This window comes from Carcharodon carcharias, chromosome 12 (assembly GCF_017639515.1).
Source record: "Carcharodon carcharias isolate sCarCar2 chromosome 12, sCarCar2.pri, whole genome shotgun sequence".
Classification (NCBI taxonomy): domain Eukaryota; kingdom Metazoa; phylum Chordata; class Chondrichthyes; order Lamniformes; family Lamnidae; genus Carcharodon; species Carcharodon carcharias.
This window is the reverse complement of record NC_054478.1, coordinates 2,671,388-2,692,293: the sequence shown is the minus strand read 5'-3', so window position 1 is coordinate 2,692,293 and position 20,906 is coordinate 2,671,388. Positions and strand designations below refer to the sequence as shown.

Sequence of the window (20,906 nt, the reverse complement as noted above, 5' to 3'; positions counted from 1 at the left end):
GGTGGGGGTGGGGGAGTGGGTGTTTATGGTGGGGGAGGGGAGTGGGTGTTTATGGTGGGGGAGGGGAGTGGGTGTTTATGGTGGGGGAGGGGAGTGGGTGTTTATGGTGGGGGAGGGGAGTGGGTGTTTATGGTGGGGGAGGGGAGTGGGTGTTTATGATGGGGGAGGGGAGTGGGTGTTTATGGTGGGGGAGGGGAGTGGGTGTTTATGTTGGGGGAGGGGAGTGGGTGTTTATGGTGGGGGAGGGGGAGTGGGTGTTTATGGTGGGGGATGGGGAGTGGGTGTTTATGGTGGGGGAGGGGAGTGGGTGTTTATGGTGGGGGAGGGGAGTGGGTGTTTATGGTGGGGGAGGGGGAGTGGGTGTTTATGGTGGGGGTGGGGGAGTGGGTGTGTATGTTGGGGGTGGGTGAGTGGGTGTTTATGGTGGGGGAGGGGAGTGGGTGTTTATGGTGGGGGAGGGGAGTGGGTGTTTATGGTGGGGGAGGGGAGTGGGTGTTTATGGTGGGGGAGGGGAGTGGGTGTTTATGGTGGGGGAGGGGGAGTGGGTGTTTATGGTGGGGGAGGGGGAGTGGGTGTTTATGGTGGGGGAGGGGGAGTGGTGTTTATGGTGGGGGAGGGCAGTGGGTGTTTATGGTGGGGGAGGGGAGTGGGTGTTTATGGTGGGGGAGGGGAGTGGGTGTTTATGGTGGGGGAGGGGGAGTGGGTGTTTATGGTGGGGGAGGGGAGTGGGTGTTTATGGTGGGGGTGGGGAGTGGGTGTTTATGGTGGGGGAGGGGGAGTGGGTGTTTATGGTGGGGAGGGGGAGTGGGTGTTTATGGTGGGGGAGGGGAGTGGGTGTTTATGGTGGGGGTGGGGGAGTGGGTGTTTATGGTGGGGGAGGGGGTGTGGGTGTTTATGGTGGGGGAGGGGGAGTGGGTGTTTATGGTGGGGGAGGGGAGTGGGTGTTTATGGTGGGGGAGGGGAGTGGGTGTTTATGGTGGGGGAGGGGAGTGGGTGTTTATGGTGGGGGAGGGGAGTGGGTGTTTATGGTGGGGGAGGGGAGTGGGTGTTTATGGTGGGGGAGGGGAGTGGGTGTTTATGGTGGGGGAGGGGAGTGGGTGTTTATGGTGGGGGAGGGGGAGTGGGTGTTTATGGTGGGGGAGGGGAGTGGGTGTTTATGGTGGGGGAGGGGAGTGGGTGTTTATGGTGGGGGAGGGGAGTGGGTGTTTATGGTGGGGGAGGGGAGTGGGTGTTTATGGTGGGGGAGGGGGAGTGGGTGTTTATGGTGGGGGAGGGGAGTGGGTGTTTATGGTGGGGGAGGGGAGTGGGTGTTTATGGTGGGGGAGGGGAGTGGGTGTTTATGGTGGGGGAGGGGAGTGGGTGTTTATGGTGGGGGAGGGGGAGTGGGTGTTTATGGTGGGGGAGGGGAGTGGGTGTTTATGGTGGGGGAGGGGGAGTGGGTGTTTATGGTGGGGGAGGGGAGTGGGTGTTTATGGTGGGGGAGGGGGAGTGGGATGTTTATGGTGGGGGTGGGGGAGTGGGTGTTTATGGTGGGGGAGGGGGAGTGGGTGTTTATGGTGGGGGAGGGGGTGTGGGTGTTTATGGTGGGGGAGGGGAGTGGGTGTTTATGTTGGGGGAGGGGAGTGGGTGTTTATGGTGGGGGAGGGGGAGTGGGTGTTTATGGTGGGGGAGGGGAGTGGGATGTTTATGGTGGCGGGAGGGGGAGTGGGTGTTTATGGTGGGGGAGGGGAGTGGGTGTTTATGGTGGGGGAGGGGAGTGGGTGTTTATGGTGGGGGAGGGGAGTGGGTGTTTATGGTGGGGGAGGGGAGTGGGTGTTATGGTGGGGGAGGGGGAGTGGGTGTTTATGGTGGGGGAGGGGAGTGGGTGTTTATGGTGGGGGAGGGAGTGGGTGTTTATGGTGGGGGAGGGGGAGTGGGTTGTTTATGTTGGGGGAGGGGAGTGGATGTTATGGTGGGGGAGGGGAGTGGGTGTTTATGGTGGGGGAGGGGAGTGGGTGTTTATGGTGGGGGAGGGGGAGTGGGTGTTTATGGTGGGGGAGGGGAGTGGGTGTTTATGGTGGGGGAGGGGAGTGGGTGTTTATGGTGGGGGAGGGGAGTGGGTGTTTATGGTGGGGGAGGGGAGTGGGTGTTTATGGTGGGGGAGGGGGAGTGGGTGTTTATGGTGGGGGAGGGGAGTGGGTGTTTATGGTGGGGGAGGGGAGTGGGTGTTTATGGTGGGGAGGGGGTGTGGGTGTTTATGGTGGGGGAGGGGGGTGGGTGTTTATGGATGGGGGAGGGGAGTGGGTGTTTATGGTGGGTGAGGGGGAGTGGGTGTTTATGGTGGGGGAGGAGAGTGGGTGTTTATGGTGGGGGAGGGGAGTGGGTGTTTATGATGGGGGATGGGGAGTGGGTGTTTATGGTGGGGGAGGGGAGTGGGTGTTTATGGTGGGGGAGGGGAGTGGGTGTTTATGGTGGGGGAGGGGAGTGGGTTTTTTTTTTTGGGTGAGGGGGAGTGGGTGTTTATGGTGGGGAGGGGGAGTGGGTGTTATGGTGGTGGTGGGTGAGTGGGTGTTTATGGTGGGGGAGGGGAGTGGGTGTTTATGGTGGGGGAGGGGGAGTGGGTTTTTTTTTGGGTGAGGGGGAGTGGGTGTTTATGGTGGGGGAGGGGGAGTGGGTGTTTATGGTGGTGGTGGGTGAGTGGGTGTTTATGGTGGGGGAGGGGAGTGGGTGTTTATGGTGGGGGAGGGGAGTGGGTGTTTATGGTGGGGGAGGGGGAGTGGGTTTTTATTTTGGGTGAGGGGGAGTGGGTGTTTATGGTGGGGGAGGAGGACTGGATCATTTTGCTGGTGGAGGGGTGTGAGGGTTTATTTCGAGGTGAATAGTTGCTTATGGTTTTGGATTTATCCTTCTTTTGGAATTGGGACAGACATTCTCGCGAGAGTTGATTTTCCAGTAACTGCCGGATCAGTCAGGGTGTTTTAATCCTGACACTGAACCTGATCAATCTCTAGCTCCACAGTGGAATCATCGTCTGTATTAGGATTTGTCTCTTTATGGAGATGATTCCATTTTGATAAGTTTCTTCAGTTCATGCTCTGCTCTTTTTGTAATGTTATCTCCAATAAACCTAAAGAACCAAACTTAAAAACGACCCCATTGAGAAAATGAACAGAGAGGATTTCACTTTTATAACTTTAACAATCAAACATCTTCAGCCCAACCATCTTCAGCTGCTTCATCAATGACCTTCCTTCCATCATAAGGTCAGAAGGGGGGATGTTCACTGATGATTGCACAATGTTCAGCACCATTCGCAACTCCTCAGATACTGAAGCAGTCTATGTCCAAATGCAGCAAGACCTGGACAATATCCAGGCTTTGGCAAGTGCCAAGTAATATTCACACCACACAAGTGCCAGGCAATGACTATTTCCCACAAGACAGAATCCAACCATCACCCCTTGACATTCAATGGCATTACCATCATTGAATCCCCCACCATCAACATCCTGGGGGTTAACATTGACCAGAAACTGAACTGGACTAGCCATATAAATACTGTGGCTACAAGAGCAGATCAGAGGCTGGGAATCCTGCAGCCAGTAACTCACCTCCTGATTCCCCAAAGCCTGTTCACCATCTACAAGGAACAAGTCAAGAGTGTGATGGAATACTCCCCACTTGCCTGGATGAGTGCAGCTCCCATAACACTCAAGAAGCTCGACACCATCCAGGACAAAGCAGCCCACTTGTTTGGCACCACATCCACCACTGACGCACAGTAGCAGCAGTGTATATCATATACAAGATGCACTGCAGGGATTCACCAAGGCTCCTTCAGCAGCACCTTCCAAACCCACGACCACTACCATCTAGAAGGACAAGGACAGCAGATAGATGGGAACACCACGACCTGGAAGTTCCCCTCCAAGTCACTCACCATCCTGACTTGGAAATATATCACCGCTCCTTCACTGTCGCTGGGTCAAAATCCTGGAACTCCCTCCCTAACAGCACTGTGGGTGTACCTACACCACATGGACTGCAGCGGCTCAAGAAGGCAGCTCACCACCACCTTCTCAAGGGCAACTAGGGATGGGCAATAAATGCTGGCCCAGCCAGCAAAGCCCCACATCCCATGAATGAATAAAAGTAATTAACATAAATTAAACAAGACTTAACTGACAAATTGAGGTCAACATGAATTATAAATTACACATTTAATTATAAACGCAACAAGAATAGATCACAAGAATTTATTGGACAGTCCACTCAGCATGTATGGCACTTATTTCACCCTCAAAGTCCTTCGAAGCTCTGAACTTCCTCCGGTAGAATTCCAGCACCTTTATTCAAGGATTTAGCCACTGATTCTCCTCTGACAGCAGCTCCCATTCAACCCGAATTCCATGGCTAAGGCCTTTACCAAGATTGCTTCTTTTGTCAGAACCTCTGATCATCCTTCTGCTAGAAGCTCTGACCATGACAGTCTTGCTGGTGTGGATCCATTTATCAGGATCTTCAGTAACAGCCCTGTATATTGCATTGCCAATACTAGTCAATCAGTCCCTTTAAAATAACTGAAGCAGCAACAGTAACCTTATTTACTTTTATCCCAGTCCCAGATCCAGCCCTCATGTTCATATCTTTTCTACTGTAGCACAGGGTCCTTTGAGCTGAAATGGCTTTGTGCCTTTTATTTGGTCTCAACAAGCTTTCGTTTCCCTGGAGAATTGAGTTTCCATTTCTGTTTTGGTTTCAGTTTTAATTTCCCTAGAAGCCAGAAGGTTCAGTTTCCCTTTCAGTTATGTTCTGACCCTGAAATATCACCTTCAACACCATGGATTCCATTGTAATAACTCTTCCCATAAACTTGGAGCACAGCCAATGAAGGCCTTTGGAAATATCAAACCACACATTGGGAATGTTGAGAAAATATATTTGGTTTTAGGATTGAAGTTTTGACTGCTTCCCAGTTACTGAATTTGTTTCTACATCTCAGGTAATGAAATTATCTGTTCACCGAAGGAATATATGGAGTGTGCAGACAAGACCCTGGGTAAGTGATTGCCTCCTTCTCAATCAGAACCTGGCTTTGATGAATTAACATCAACTTGGAGAATTGCACAATATTATAGCACAGGAGAAGGCCATTCAGCCCATCGTGCTTTTACAAGCTCTCTGAAAGACCTATTCAATTAGTCCCACTCCCCCTGCTCTTTCCCATAGCCCTGAAAACTTTTCCCCTTCTAGTAAGTATCCAATTTCTTTTTGAAAGTTCCTATTGAATCTGCTTCCACCGCCCTTTCAGGCAGCGCCTTCCAGATCACAACAACTCACTGTGGAAAAAAACATTCCCCTTCATCTCTCCCTCAGTTTCTTTTCCAAATTCTCTTCAATCTGTGTCCCTCTGTTTACCGATCCTCCTGTCACTGGAAACAGTTTCTCCTTATTCACTCTATCTAAACACCTCGTAATTTTGAACAACTGTATGAAATCTCCCCCCTTAACCTTCTCTGCTCTAAGAAGAACAATCCCAGCTTCACCAGTCTCTCCACAATAACTGAAGTCCCTCATCCCTGCTCCCATCCAAGTAAATCTCCCTCCGCACCCTCTCAAAGGCCTTGACATTCCCCTTAAAGTGTGGTGTCCAGTGCTTCATACAGGTCAGGTGCAAGCTTCATTGGGTTATGAGCTATGCTGCTATTTATAAAACCAACAATCCGCTATCCTTTTTAACACCCTCCCAGCTCACCTTGCAGCCTTCAGGAAAACTTCCACTTCTCTCTATTCACACATTCCGCAGAGAGAGAGCTGCACAGGACTGGGGCCACAAAATGGAGAGCGTACATAGGGCTGTGGGAGGGGAGTGAATGGGTGGGTAGAGTCAGTGATAGGGGAGAGTGTACATGGGGTTGTGGGAGAGGATTAAATGAGTGGGTAGAGTCAGTGATAGGGGAGAGTGTACATGGGGCTGTGGGAGGGGATTAAATGAGTGGGTAGAGTCAGTGATAGGGGAGAGTGTACATGGGGATGTGGGAGGGGGATTAAATGGGTGGGTAGAGACATTGATAGGGGAGGGTGTACTTGGGGCTGTGGGAGGGGATTAAATGGGTGGGTAGAGTCAGTGATAGGGGAGAGTGTACATGGGGATGTGGGAGGGGATTAAATGGGTGGGTAGAGTCAGTGATAGGGGAGAGTGTACATGGGGTTGTGGGAGGGGATTAAATGAGTGGGTAGAGTCAGTGATAGGGGAGAGTGTACATGGGGTTGAGGGAGGGGATTAAATGAGTGGGTAGAGTCAGTGATAGATGAGAGTGTACATGGAGATGTGGGAGGGGAGTGAATGGGTGGGTAGAGTCAATGATAGGGGAGAGTGTACATGGAGATGTGGGAGGGGAGTGAATGGGTGGGTAGAGTCAGTGATAGGAGAGAGTGTACATGGGGATGTGGGATGGGATTAAATGGGTGGGTAGAGTCAGTGATAGGGGAGAGTGTACATGGGGCTGTGGGAGGGGAGTGAATGGGTGGGTAGAGTCAGTGATAGGGGGAGAGTGTACATCGGGCTGTGGGAGGGGAGTAAATGGGTGGGTAGAGGCATTAATAGGGGAGAGTGTACATGGGGCTGTGGGAGGGGAGTGAATGGGTGGGTAGAGTCAGTGATAGGGGGGGAGTGTACATGGGGATGTGGGAGGGGGATTAAATGAGTGGGTAGAGTCAGTGATAGGGGAGAGTGTACATGGGGATGTGAGAGGTGATTAAATGGGTGGGTAAAGTCAGTGATAGGGGGAGAGTGTACATGGGGATGTGGGAGTGGGATAAAATGAGTGGGTAGAGTCAGTGATAGGGGAGAGTGTACATGGGGGTGTGGGAGGGGATTAAATGGGTGGGTAGATTCTGTGATAGGGGAGAGTGTACATGGGGATGGGGGAGGAGATTAACTGGGTGGGTAGAGTCAGTGAAGGGGACAGTGTATATTTGGCTGTGGGAGGGGATTAAATGGGTGGGTAGAGTCAGTGATGGGGAGAGTATATATTGGGCTGTGGGAGGGGATTAAATGGGTGAGTAGAGACATTGATAGGGGAGAGTGTACATGGGGTGTGGGAGGGGATTAAATGCGTGGGTAGATTCAGTGATAGGGGAGAGTGTACATGGGGATGGGGGAGGAAATTAAATGGGTGGGTAGAGTCAGTGAAGGGGAGAGTGTATACTGGGCTGTGGGAGGGGATTAAATGGGTGGGTAGAGTCATTGATGGGGAGAGTGTATATTGGGCTGTGGGAGGGGATTAAATGGGTGGGTAGATACATTGATAGGGGAGAGTGTACATGGGGATGTGGGAATGGATTAAATGGGTGGGTAGAGGCAGAGATAGGGGAGAGTGTACATGGGGGTGTGGGAGGGGATTAAATGGTTGGATAGAGACATTGATAGGGGAGAGTGTACATGGGGGTGTGGGAGGGGAGTAAATGGGTGGGTAGAGTCAGTGATAGGGGAGAGTGTGCATGGGGCTGTGGGAGGGGATTAAATGGGTGGGTAGAGTCAATGATAGGGGAGAGTGTACATGGGGCTGTGGGAGGGGATTAAATGAGTGGGTAGAGTCAGTGATAGGGGAGAGTGTACATGGGGATGTGGGAGGGGGATTAAATGGGTGGGTAGAGACATTGATAGGGGAGGGTGTACTTGGGGCTGTGGGAGGGGATTAAATGGGTGGGTAGAGTCAGTGATAGGGGAGAGTGTACATGGGGATGTGGGAGGGGATTAAATGGGTGGGTAGAGTCAGTGATAGGGGAGAGTGTACATGGGGTTGTGGGAGGGGATTAAATGAGTGGGTAGAGTCAGTGATAGGGGAGAGTGTACATGGGGTTGAGGGAGGGGATTAAATGAGTGGGTAGAGTCAGTGATAGATGAGAGTGTACATGGAGATGTGGGAGGGGAGTGAATGGGTGGGTAGAGTCAATGATAGGGGAGAGTGTACATGGAGATGTGGGAGGGGAGTGAATGGGTGGGTAGAGTCAGTGATAGGAGAGAGTGTACATGGGGATGTGGGATGGGATTAAATGGGTGGGTAGAGTCAGTGATAGGGGAGAGTGTACATGGGGCTGTGGGAGGGGAGTGAATGGGTGGGTAGAGTCAGTGATAGGGGGAGAGTGTACATCGGGCTGTGGGAGGGGAGTAAATGGGTGGGTAGAGGCATTAATAGGGGAGAGTGTACATGGGGCTGTGGGAGGGGAGTGAATGGGTGGGTAGAGTCAGTGATAGGGGGGGAGTGTACATGGGGATGTGGGAGGGGGATTAAATGAGTGGGTAGAGTCAGTGATAGGGGAGAGTGTACATGGGGATGTGAGAGGTGATTAAATGGGTGGGTAAAGTCAGTGATAGGGGGAGAGTGTACATGGGGATGTGGGAGTGGGATAAAATGAGTGGGTAGAGTCAGTGATAGGGGAGAGTGTACATGGGGGTGTGGGAGGGGATTAAATGGGTGGGTAGATTCTGTGATAGGGGAGAGTGTACATGGGGATGGGGGAGGAGATTAACTGGGTGGGTAGAGTCAGTGAAGGGGACAGTGTATATTTGGCTGTGGGAGGGGATTAAATGGGTGGGTAGAGTCAGTGATGGGGAGAGTATATATTGGGCTGTGGGAGGGGATTAAATGGGTGAGTAGAGACATTGATAGGGGAGAGTGTACATGGGGTGTGGGAGGGGATTAAATGCGTGGGTAGATTCAGTGATAGGGGAGAGTGTACATGGGGATGGGGGAGGAAATTAAATGGGTGGGTAGAGTCAGTGAAGGGGAGAGTGTATACTGGGCTGTGGGAGGGGATTAAATGGGTGGGTAGAGTCATTGATGGGGAGAGTGTATATTGGGCTGTGGGAGGGGATTAAATGGGTGGGTAGATACATTGATAGGGGAGAGTGTACATGGGGATGTGGGAATGGATTAAATGGGTGGGTAGAGGCAGAGATAGGGGAGAGTGTACATGGGGGTGTGGGAGGGGATTAAATGGTTGGATAGAGACATTGATAGGGGAGAGTGTACATGGGGGTGTGGGAGGGGAGTAAATGGGTGGGTAGAGTCAGTGATAGGGGAGAGTGTGCATGGGGCTGTGGGAGGGGATTAAATGGGTGGGTAGAGTCAATGATAGGGAAGAGTGTACATGGGGGTGTGGGAGGGGATTAAATGCGTGGGTAGATTCTGTGATAGGGGAGAGTGTACATGGGGATGGGGGAAGAGATTAACTGGGTGGGTAGAGTCAGTGAAGGGGACAGTGTATATTGGGCTGTGGGAGGGGATTAAATGGGTGGGTAGAGTCAGTGATGGGGAGAGTGTATATTGGGCTGTGGTAGGGGATTAAATGGGTGGGTAGAGACATTGATAGGGGAGAGTGTACATGGGGCTGTGGGAGGGGATTAAATAGGTGGATAGAGACATTGATAGGGGAGAGTGTACATGGGGTGTGGGAGGGGATTAAATGGGTGGGTAGAGTCAGTGATAGGGAGAGTGTACATTGGGCTGTGGGAGGGGGATTAAATGGGTGGGTAGAGTCAGTGAAGGGGGAGAGTGTACATGGGGGTGTGAGAGGTGATTCAATGGGTGGGTAAAGTCAGTGATAGGGGGAGAGTGTACATGGGGATGTGGGAGGGGGATAAAATGAGTGGGTAGAGTCAGTAATAGGGGAGAGTGTACATGGGGGTGTGGGAGGGGATTAAATGCGTTGGTAGATTCAGTGATAGGGGAGAGTGTACATGGGGATGGGGGAGGAAATTAAATGGGTGGGTAGAGTCAGTGAAGGGGAGAGTGTATACTGGGCTTTGGGAGGGGATTAAATGGGTGGGTAGAGTCAGTGATGGGGGAGGGTGTACTTGGGGCTGTGGGAGGGTATTAAATGGGTGGGTAGAGTCAGTGATAGGGGAGAGTGTACATGGGGATGTGGGAGGGGATTAAATGGGTGGGTAGAGTCAGTGATAGGGGAGAGTGTACATGGGGTTGAGGGAGGGGATTAAATGAGTGGGTAGAGTCAGTGATAGATGAGAGTGTACATGGAGATGTGAGAGGGGAGTGAATGGGTGGGTAGAGTCAATGATAGGGGAGAGTGTACATGGAAATGTGGGAGGGGAGTGAATGGGTGGGTAGAGTCAGTGATAGGAGAGAGTGTACATGGGGATGTGGGATGGGATTAAATGGGTGGGTAGAGTCAGTGATAGGGGAGAGTGTACATGGGGCTGTGGGAGGGGAGTGAATGGGTGGGTAGAGTCAGTGATAGGGGGAGAGTGTACATGGGGCTGTGGGAGGGGAGTAAATGGGTGGGTAGAGGCATTAATACGGGAGAGTGTACATGGGGCTGTGGGAGGGGAGTGAATGGGTGGGTAGAGTCAGTGATAGGGGGGAGTGTACATGGGGATGTGGGAGGGGGATTAAATGAGTGGGTAGAGTCAGTGATAGGGGAGAGTGTACATGGGGATGTGAGAGGTGATTAAATGGGTGGGTAATGTCAGTGATAGGGGGAGAGTGTACATGGGGATGTGGGAGTGGGATAAAATGAGTGGGTAGAGTCAGTGATAGGGGAGAGTGTACATGGGGGTGTGGGAGGGGATTAAATGGGTGGGTAGATTCTGTGATAGGGGAGAGTGTACATGGGGATGGGGGAGGAGATTAACTGGGTGGGTAGAGTCAGTGAAGGGGACAGTGTATATTTGGCTGTGGGAGGGGATTAAATGGGTGGGTAGAGTCAGTGATGGGGAGAGTGTATATTGGGCTGTGGGAGGGGATTAAATGGGTGGGTAGAGACATTGATAGGGGAGAGTATACATGGGGTGCGGGAGGGGATTAAATGCGTGGGTAGATTCAGTGATAGGGGAGAGTGTACATGGGGATGGGGGAGGAAATTAAATGGGTGGGTAGAGTCAGTGAAGGGGAGAGTGTATACTGGGCTGTGGGAGGGGATTAAATGGGTGGGTAGAGTCATTGATGGGGAGAGTGTATATTGGGCTGTGGGAGGGGATTAAATGGGTGGGTAGATACATTGATAGGGGAGAGTGTACATGGGGATGTGGGAATGGATTAAATGGGTGGGTAGAGGCAGAGATAGGGGAGAGTGTACATGGGGGTGTGGGAGGGGATTAAATGGTTGGATAGAGACATTGATAGGGGAGAGTGTACATGGGGATGTGGGAGGGGAGTAAATGGGTGGGTAGAGTCAGTGATAGGGGAGAGTGTACATAGGGCTGTGGGAGCAGATTAAATGCGTGGGTAGAGGCAGTGATAGGGGAGAGTGTACATGGGGGTGTGGGAGGGGATTAAATGAGTGGGTAGAGTCAGTGAAGGGGAAGAGTGTACATGGAGGTGTGAGAGGTGATTAAATGGGTGGGTAAAGTCAGTGATAGGGGAGAGTGTACATGGGGATGTGGGAGGGGGAGAAAATGAGTGGGTAGAGTCAGTGATAGGGAGAGTGTACATGGGGGTGTGGGAAGGGATTTAATGAGTGGGCAGATTCAGTAATAGGGGAACGTATACATGGGGATGTGGAAGGGGATTAAATGGGTGGGTAGAGTCAGTGATATGGGAGAGTGTACATGGGGCTGTGGGAGGGGATTAAATGGGTGGGTAGATTCAGTGATAGGGGAGAGTGTACATGGGGCTGTGGGAGGGGATTAAATGGGTGGGTAGTGTCAGTGATAAGGGAGAGTGTACATGGGAGTGTGGGAGGCGAGTAAATGTGTGGGTAGATTCAGTGATAGGGGAAAAGTGTACATGGGGCCGTGGGAGGGGAGTGAATGGGTGGGTAGGGCCAGTGATAGGGGAGAGTGTACATGGGGATGGGGGAGGGGATTAAATGGGTGGGTAGAGGCAGTGATAGGGGAGAGTGTACATGGGGGTGTGGGAGGGGATTAAATAGCTGGATAGAGACATTGATAGGGGAGAGTGTACATGGGGGTGTGGGAGGGGAGTAAATGGGTGGGTAGAGTCAGTGATAGGGGAGAGTGTTCTTGGGGCTGTGGGAGGGGATTAAATGGGTGGGTAGAGTCAGTGATAGGGGAGTGTGTACATGGGGGTGTGGGAGGGGATTAAATGAGTGGGTAGATTCAGTGATAGGGGAGAGTGTACATGGGGTGTGGCAGTGGATTAAATGGGTGGGTAGAGTCAGTGATAGGGAGAGTGTACATTGGGCTGTGGGAGGGGGATTAAATGGGTTGGTAGAGTCAGTGAAGGGGGAGAGTGTACATGGGGGTGTGAGAGGTGATTCAATGGGTGGGTAAAGTCAGTGATATGGGGAGAGTGTACATGGGGATGTGGGAGGGGGATAAAATGAGTGGGTAGAGTCAGTGATAGGGGAGAGTGTACATGGGACTGTGGGAGGGGATTAAATGAGTGGGCAGATTCAGTAATAGGGGAACGTATACATGGGGATGTGGAAGGGGATTAAATGGGTGGGTAGAGTCAGTGATAGGGGAGAGTGTACATAGGGATGGGGGAGGGGATTAAATGGGTGGGTAGAGTCAGTGATAGGGGAGAGTGTACATGGGGGTGTGGGAGGGGAGTAAATGGGTGGGTAGAGTCAGTGATAGGGGAGAGTGTTCTTGGGGCTGTGGGAGGGGATTAAATGGGTGGGTAGAGTCAGTGATAGGGGAGAGTGTACATGGGGGTGTGGGAGGGGATTAAATGAGTGGGTAGAGGCAGTGATAGGGGAGAGTGTACATGGGGTGTGGCAGTGGATTAAATGGGTGGGTAGAGTCAGTGATAGGGAGAGTGTACATTGGGCTGTGGGAGGGGGATTAAATGGGTGGGTAGAGTCAGTGGAGGGGGAGAGTGTAAATGGGGCTGTGGGAGGGGAATGAATGGGTGGGTAGAGCCAGTGATAGGGGAGAGTGTACATGGGGATGTGGGAGGGGTATTAAATGAGTGGGTAGAATCAGTGATAGGGGAGAGTGTACATGGGGGTGTGGGAGGGGAGTAAATGGGTGGGTAGAGTCAGTGATAGGGGAGAGTGTTCTTGGGGCTGTGGGAGGGGATTAAATGGGTGGGTAGAGTCAGTGATAGGGGAGTGTGTACATGGGGGTGTGGGAGGGGATTAAATGAGTGGGTAGATTCAGTGATAGGGGAGAGTGTACATGGGGTGTGGCAGTGGATTAAATGGGTGGGTAGAGTCAGTGATAGGGAGAGTGTACATTGGGCTGTGGGAGGGGGATTAAATGGGTTGGTAGAGTCAGTGAAGGGGGAGAGTGTACATGGGGGTGTGAGAGGTGATTCAATGGGTGGGTAAAGTCAGTGATATGGGGAGAGTGTACATGGGGATGTGGGAGGGGGATAAAATGAGTGGGTAGAGTCAGTGATAGGGGAGAGTGTACATGGGGGTGTGGGAGGGGATTAAATGAGTGGGCAGATTCAGTAATAGGGGAACGTATACATGGGGATGTGGAAGGGGATTAAATGGGTGGGTAGAGTCAGTGATAGGGAGAGTGTACATGGGGGTGTGGGAGGGGAGTAAATGGGTGGGTAGAGTCAGTGATAGGGGAGAGTGTTCTTGGGGCTGTGGGAGGGGATTAAATGGGTGGGTAGAGTCAGTGATAGGGGAGAGTGTACATGGGGGTGTGGGAGGGGATTAAATGAGTGGGTAGAGGCAGTGATAGGGGAGAGTGTACATGGGGTGTGGCAGTGGATTAAATGGGTGGGTAGAGGCAGTGATAGGGAGAGTGTACATTGGGCTGTGGGAGGGGGATTAAATGGGTGGGTAGAGTCAGTGGAGGGGGAGAGTGTAAATGGGGCTGTGGGAGGGGAATGAATGGGTGGGTAGAGCCAGTGATAGGGGAGAGTGTACATGGGGATGTGGGAGGGGTATTAAATGAGTGGGTAGAATCAGTGATAGGGGAGAGTGTACATAGGGGTGTGGGAGGGGAGTGAATGGGTAGGTAGAGTCAGTGATGGGGAGAGTGTACATGGGGATGTGGGAGGGGGATTAAATGAGTGGGTAGAGTCAGTGATAGGGGAGGGTGTATATGGGGCTGTGGGAGGGGATTAAATGGGTGGGTAGAGTCAGTGATAGGGGAGAATGTACATGGGGATGTGGGAGTGGATTAAATGGGTGGGTAGAGTCAGTGACAGGGGAGAGTGTACATGGGGCTGTGGGAGTGGATTAAATGGGTGGGTAGATTCAGTGATAGGGGGAAAGTGTACATGGGGCCGTGGGAGGGGAGTGAATGGGTGGGTAGGGTCAGTGATAGGGGAGAGTGTACATGGGGATGGGGGAGGGGATTAAATGGGTTGGTAGAGTCAGTGATAGGGGGAGAGTGTACATGTGGTGTGGGAGGGTGGGTAGAGTCAATGATAGGGGAGCGTGTACATGGGACTGTGGGAGGGGAGTTAATGGGTGGATAGAATCAGTGATAGGGGAGATTGTACATGGGGCTGTGGGAGGGGATTAAATGGGTGGGTAGAGTCAGTGATATGGGAGAGTGTACATGGGGCTGTGGGAGGGGATTAAATGGGTGGGTAGAGTCAGTGATAGGGGAGAGTGCACATGGGGCTGTGGGAGGGGGATTAAATGGGTGGGTAGAGTCAGTGAAGGGGGAGAGTTTACATGGGGGTGTGAGAGGTGATTAAATGGGTGGGTAAAGTCAGTGATAGGGGAGAGTGTACATGGGGATGTCGGAGGGGGATAAAATGAGTGGGTAGAGTCAGTGATAGGGGAGAGTGTACATGGGGGTGTGGGAGGGGATTAAATGAGTGGGCAGATTCGGTAATAGGGGAACGTATACATGGGGATGTGGAAGGGGATTAAATGGGTGGGTAGAGTCAGTGATATGGGAGAGTGTACATGGGGATGGGGGAGGGGATTAAATGGGTGGGTAGAGTCAGTGATAGGGGAGAGTGTACATGGGGGTGTGGGAGGGGAGTAAATGGGTGGGTAGAGTCAGTGATAGGGGAGAGTGTTCTTGGGGCTGTGGGAGGGGATTAAATGGGTGGGTAGAGTCAGTGATAGGGGAGAGTGTACATGCGGGTGTGGGAGGGGATTAAATGAGTGGGTAGTGTCAGTGATAGGGGAGAGTGTACATGGGGTGTGGCAGTGGATTAAATGGGTGGGTAGAGTCAGTGATAGGGAGAGTGTACATTGGGCTGTGGGAGGGGGATTAAATGGGTGGGTAGAGTCAGTGGAGGGGGAGAGTGTACATGGGGATGTGGGAGGGGTATTAAGTGAGTGGGTAGAGTCAGTGATAGGGGAGAGTGTACATAGGGGTGTGGGAGGGGAGTGAATGGGTAGGTAGAGTCAGTGATAGGGGAGAGTGTACATGGGGATGTGGGAGGGGGATTAAATGAGTGGGTAGAGTCAGTGATAGGGGAGGGTGTACATGGGGCTGTGGGAGGGGATTAAATGGGTGGGTAGAGTCAGTGATAGGGGAGAATGTACATGGGGATGTGGGAGGGGATTAAATGGGTGGGTAGAGTCAGTGACAGGGGAGAGTGTACATGGGGCTGTGGGAGTGGATTAAATGGGTGTGTAGATTCAGTGATAGGGGGAAAGTGTACATGGGGCCGTGGGAGGGGAGTGAATGGGTGGGTAGGGTCAGTGATAGGGGAGAGTGTACATGGGGATGGGGGAGGGGATTAAATGGGTGGGTAGAGTCAGTGATGGGGGAGAGTTTACATGGGGGTGTTGGAGGGGAGTTAATGGGTGGATAGAATCAGTGATAGGGGAAATTGTACATGGGGCTGTGGGAGGGGATTAAATGGGTGGTTAGAGTCAATGATAGGGGAGAGTGTACATGGGACTGTGGGAGGGGAGTTAATGGGTGGATAGAATCAGTGATAGGGGAGATTGTACATGGGGCTGTGGGAGGGGATTAAATGGGTGGGTAGAGTCAGTGATATGGGAGAGTGTACATGGGGCTGTGGGAGGGGATTAAATGGGTGGGTATAGTCAGTGATAGGGGAGAGTGTACATGGGGCTGTGGGAGGGGATTAAATTGGTGTGTAGAGTCAGTGATAGGGGAGAGTGTACATGGGGTGTGGGAGGGGATTAAATGGGTGTGTAGAGTCAATGATAGGGGAGAGTGTACTTGGGGCTCTGGGAGGGGATTAAATGGGTGGGTAGAGTCAATGATAGGGGAGACTGTACATGGGAGTGTGGGAGGGGAGTAAATGGGTGGGTAGAGTCAGTGATAGGGGAGAGTGTACATCGGGTTGTGGGAGGGGATTAAATGGGTGGGTAGAATCAGTGATAGGGGAGAGTGAGCATGGGGATGTGGGAGGATGGGTTTGATGGGTGAATGTCCTTTTCAGGTTTTGTATTTGTGTGTGGGTGGTTGCGATGCTTAGCCTGAGATATCTCTTTTTGTCCGGATAAAGTTTGTTATTGGTTTCCTCTCTTTCTCCAGATGAACTGATTTCAACGTCAAATCAAAGCTGCAAGTGTGAGACACCCTGCAGCTTAACAAGATATAGCAAGGAACTCTCCATGGTTAAAATCCCGAGCAAGGGCTCCTCTAAGTTCCTAGCCAAGAGATACAACACCTCAGAACAAAACATCAGGTAATTCTGTTTTTGTGAAAAAATGTTAAATGTGACAGGGCAGAATAGAGGAATTCATAGAATCAAAGAAAGTTTACAGCACAGAAAGAGACCACTCGGCCCATTGTGTCTATGCCGGCCGAGAAACGAGTCACTCAGCCTCATCCTGCTTTCCAGCACTTGGTCCGTGGTCCTGCAGGTTCCAGCACTTCAGGTGATATCCAGACACCTTTTAAATGAGTTGGGGATTTCTGCCTCTACTCCCCTTTCAGACAGTGAGTTCCAGACCCCCACAACCCTCTGGGTGAAAATAATCTTTCCTCATCTCCCCTCTAATTCTTCTACTAATCACTTGAAATCTACATCCCTAGTCACTGACCTCTTTTCTAAAGTAAACAGGCACTTCCCATTCACTCTATCTAGGCATCTCACAATTTTGTACATCTCAATCAAATCTCACCTCAGTCTCCTCTGTTCCAGGGACAACAATCCCAGCCTCCCCAATCTTTCCTCATAACTACAATTTTCCAGTCCTGGTAACATCCTGGTAAAACTCCTCTGTCCCCTCTCGAATGCGATTATATCCTTTCTGTAATGAGGTGACTGGAACTGTACACAGTGCTCAAGTTGTGGCCTAACTAATGATTTATATAGTTCCAGCATCACCTCCCTGCTCTTATACTCTATACCTCGGCTAATAAATGAAATGATTCCATGTACCTTCTTAACCACCTTATCAACCTGTCCCACCATCTACAGGAATGTGTGCATTTTCATTCCAGGGTCTCTTGTTCCCTCTACACCTCTCAGTATCCTCCCATTTATTGTGTAATCCTTCGCCTTGTTTGACCTCCCCAAATGCATCACCTCACACTTCCCTGGGTTGAATTCCATTTGCCACTTTTCTGCCCAACTGACCAGTCCATTGATGTCTTCCTGCTGTCTCCAGCTATCCTCCTCGCTACCTACCCCTCGGCCAATTTTTGTGTTGTCTGCAAACTTCTTGATCATTCTCCCTACATTTACATCCAAACTTTAAAAAATATTAATTTATGGGATGTGGGATTTGTTGCCTGGGCCAACATTTATTTCCCATCCCTAGTTGCCCTTGAGAAGGTGGTGGTGAGCTGCCTTCTTGAACCGCTGCAGTCCATGTGGTGTAGGTACACCCAGAGTGCTGCTATACCACACAAACCAGGAGACCGAGTACTGAGCCCTGCGAACCCCACTGGAAACAGCCTTCCAGTCACAAAAACACCTGTCAGCAATTATCTTCATTTCCTGCCATTGAGCCAGTTTTGTATCCAGTTTGCTACATTCCCCTGGATCAAATGGGCTTTTACTTTGTTAACCAGCCTGTCATGAGGGACCTTGTCAAAAGCCTTGTTAACATCCATGTAGATCACATCAACCACACTACCCTCATCAATCCTCCTTGTTACTTGCTCAAAAAATTCATTCAAATTAGTCAAACACAAACTTCCCTTAACAACTCCATGCTGACTGTCCTTGATTAATCCTTGCCTGTCTAAACGACAGTTTATCCTGTCCCTCAGAATTGATTCCAATAATTTGACCACCACCGAGGTCAGACTGACTGGCCTGTAATTATTTGGTCCATCCCTCGCTCCCATTTTACTCAAAGGTACAACATTATCAGACCTCCAGTCCTCCGGCATCTCTCCTGTATCCAGTGAGGATTGGAAAATGATGGTCAGACCCTCACCTATTTACTCGCTGCCTTCCTTTAGCAGCCTGGGGTAGATTCCATCCAGCCCTGGGGATTTATCCACTTTCAAGGCTGCTAATCCCATTAATACTTCCTCTCTCCTTATGTTTGTCACATCCAATACTTCACACTCCTCCTCCTTAACTACAATATCTGCATTGTTCCCCCTGTTTTGTGAAGACAGACACAGAGTATTCATTAAGAACCACATCCACATCCTTTGCCTCCACACACAGGTCACCTTTAAGGTATTTTATAGGCCCTACTCTTTCCTTAGTTATCCTCTTACTCTTGATGTGTTGATAAAACACCTTCGGGTTCTCCTTGATTTTATTTGCCAATATTCTTTCATGCCACCTCTTTGTTTTCCTATTTTCCTTTTTGATTTCACCCCTCCACTTTCTCTACTCCTCTCAGCTTTCTGTAGTATTGAGTTCTTGGTGTCTGACATAAGCTTTCCTTTTCTCTCTCATCTCACCCTGTAAGCTTCTTGACATCCAGGGGGGATCTAGAGTTGGCCGTCCCACCCTTTTCCTTTGTGGGACCATGTTTACTCTGAACCCCTTGGATCTCCTCTTTGGTTGCCTCCCACTGCTCTGACACTGATTTACCTTCAAGAAGCTGTTTCCAGTTTACTTTTGTTAAATCACTCCTCTTCTTAGTAAAATTGGCCTTGCCCCAATTTAGAACGTTAACTCCTGTTTTATCTTTGTCCTTTTCCATAATTATGTTAAAAGTGACTGAATTATGATCACTACTACCAAAATGCTCTCCCACTGTCACCCCTTCTACCTGCCCAGCTTCATTTCCTAAAACTAAGTCCAGAATCGCATCCTCTCTTGTTGGACTTGCTACATACTGACCATAAAAGTTCTCCTGAATACACCTTAAGAATTCTGTTCCCCCCTTTCTTTTACACTAAAATGATCCCAGTTAATACTGGGGTAGTTAAAATCCCCTACTATTACTCCCCTACTGTTTTAACCATTATTATAAATGGGATGGGAGGAGTGCACAATTTCTCTAGCCCCATTACTCCACAGATCACATCATGCATGTTAATGTTTTATTCAGTCACCAAAATGGCCAATTATTTACCTTTGCCTTTGTTAGACCCAGCAACATACACACACACATACACATATGACACACACACATGGCCATGGCACACACACACAACACACACAGCACACACAGGCACGACACACACACACGGCACACACACAGCACACACACATGACACACACACACGGCACATATAAGCAAACAAACCAAGGACAAACAGACAGTCTCGCTGCAGAGATGGGCTTTAGAGGATAGACATTAAAGAAATAAATAGTAAGGTTCACAGGGTATCGACACTGTTGATCTGGAGCAGATGATCCTTTTAATATATCATCGCTCCTCACAGCTGTAATTGCTTCTCTAACCAGAATTGCCATAAATCACCTGAATGACTTCGGACTGAGTTAAGTCTGGAAGATGAGATAAACTGAAACCTGGGAGAGAATCTGAAATGAAATCATGCCTGAAGTTTGGGATAGAGTCTTACTAACAGGGAGGGTGAGCAGCCGTGGTTCAAGGACATTGGGCGTACATTTTACCCAGTGCCCACACTTTGAAAGGGCCGTTGTTAGGATCCCAGACCAGGCACTCAAATTTTGTTATGATCCAGTTAGGGACAAGTAACTTTTTGTTACAGTAGATGAAATTTGAAATCTCAATTACTTGCTAAGAGAATAAAGACGCAAGATTCCAGTTTCAAACAAATAGAAGAAATGTTACTATGAAAGAGTCAGCAAAACAAACAGTCAATATATCAATCTATCTTATACTCTAACATCCAGAATTAACATGTAGGAAACACAGATTAATAGGTAGACTGTGGTTGAACACACCACCAACTGCACATTAAATGGCAGAAGCCATTAAAACAGTTCCCAAGAATTTATCAGCAACCCACCAAGACATCAGTGATCACTATGAGTCACAAAATCCTCTAAAACTGTGTCTACCTTTAGATGATTTCAACTCTTCTCTTTCAAGAATATAGCATGTGATTCTCCTGAACAGCGGCTCCAACTCAGACTGCCCCATCACCACACCCTCCAATTACTCAATCTCTTCTCCTGAGACTGTGGCCCAGCGAGTTCCGAAGGCTGCAGCCCAGCATTTAATTTCCAGTGTGAGTCCAGCTCCCTAGCTATTTTGAGAAGGATCCCACTGCACAAGGGATTTTCTTTGCTTCCACTGCGAGCTCCACTGATCTGACACTGCCCCCAGGTTTCACTGAGCAAATATGGCACCTGAACTTCCCTGAGCTCCAGATCATAGCAGCACAGAGCTACCATAGACTCCTGGGGCTTCCCTGAGTCCCAACCAACCCCCCCTCAACCTCCCCACCCCCAGCAGCACAGACCTAATGGCAGCATTTCAGCTGCATGGTGACAATCCGCTTCTCCCGCTGCTCCCCAGTTTCTGTCAGGTGGGCTCACGTTCACACTGTAGCCTGGTCCCGTGGTCAATGTTTCACACTATGCCATGATACAGGCACACTGCCTGGTCCCTGCTGCTGCAGAGGAACACCAGAAACGGAGCATTGCCCAGTCCGTCTCCCCACATACTCTGCACCTGCGCTGAAACTCCCTGACATTCCCTCTGAGAACCCGCAGATACAACCCAGGGAATCAAATCCC

General features: G+C 50.5%; 1 protein-coding gene across 1 annotated transcript in view; it reads left to right on the top strand.

Annotated features, from left to right (window-relative positions):
• asic4a (acid-sensing (proton-gated) ion channel family member 4a) overlaps positions 1-20,906 on the top strand; it is a 754,228-nt gene that overhangs the window by 577,010 nt on the left and 156,312 nt on the right. The window contains exons 10-11 of the mRNA XM_041201177.1: positions 4,982-5,038; positions 16,349-16,502. Of these exons, the coding sequence (XP_041057111.1) occupies positions 4,982-5,038; positions 16,349-16,502 (211 nt within the window). The remainder of the gene's footprint in view (positions 1-4,981; positions 5,039-16,348; positions 16,503-20,906) is intronic.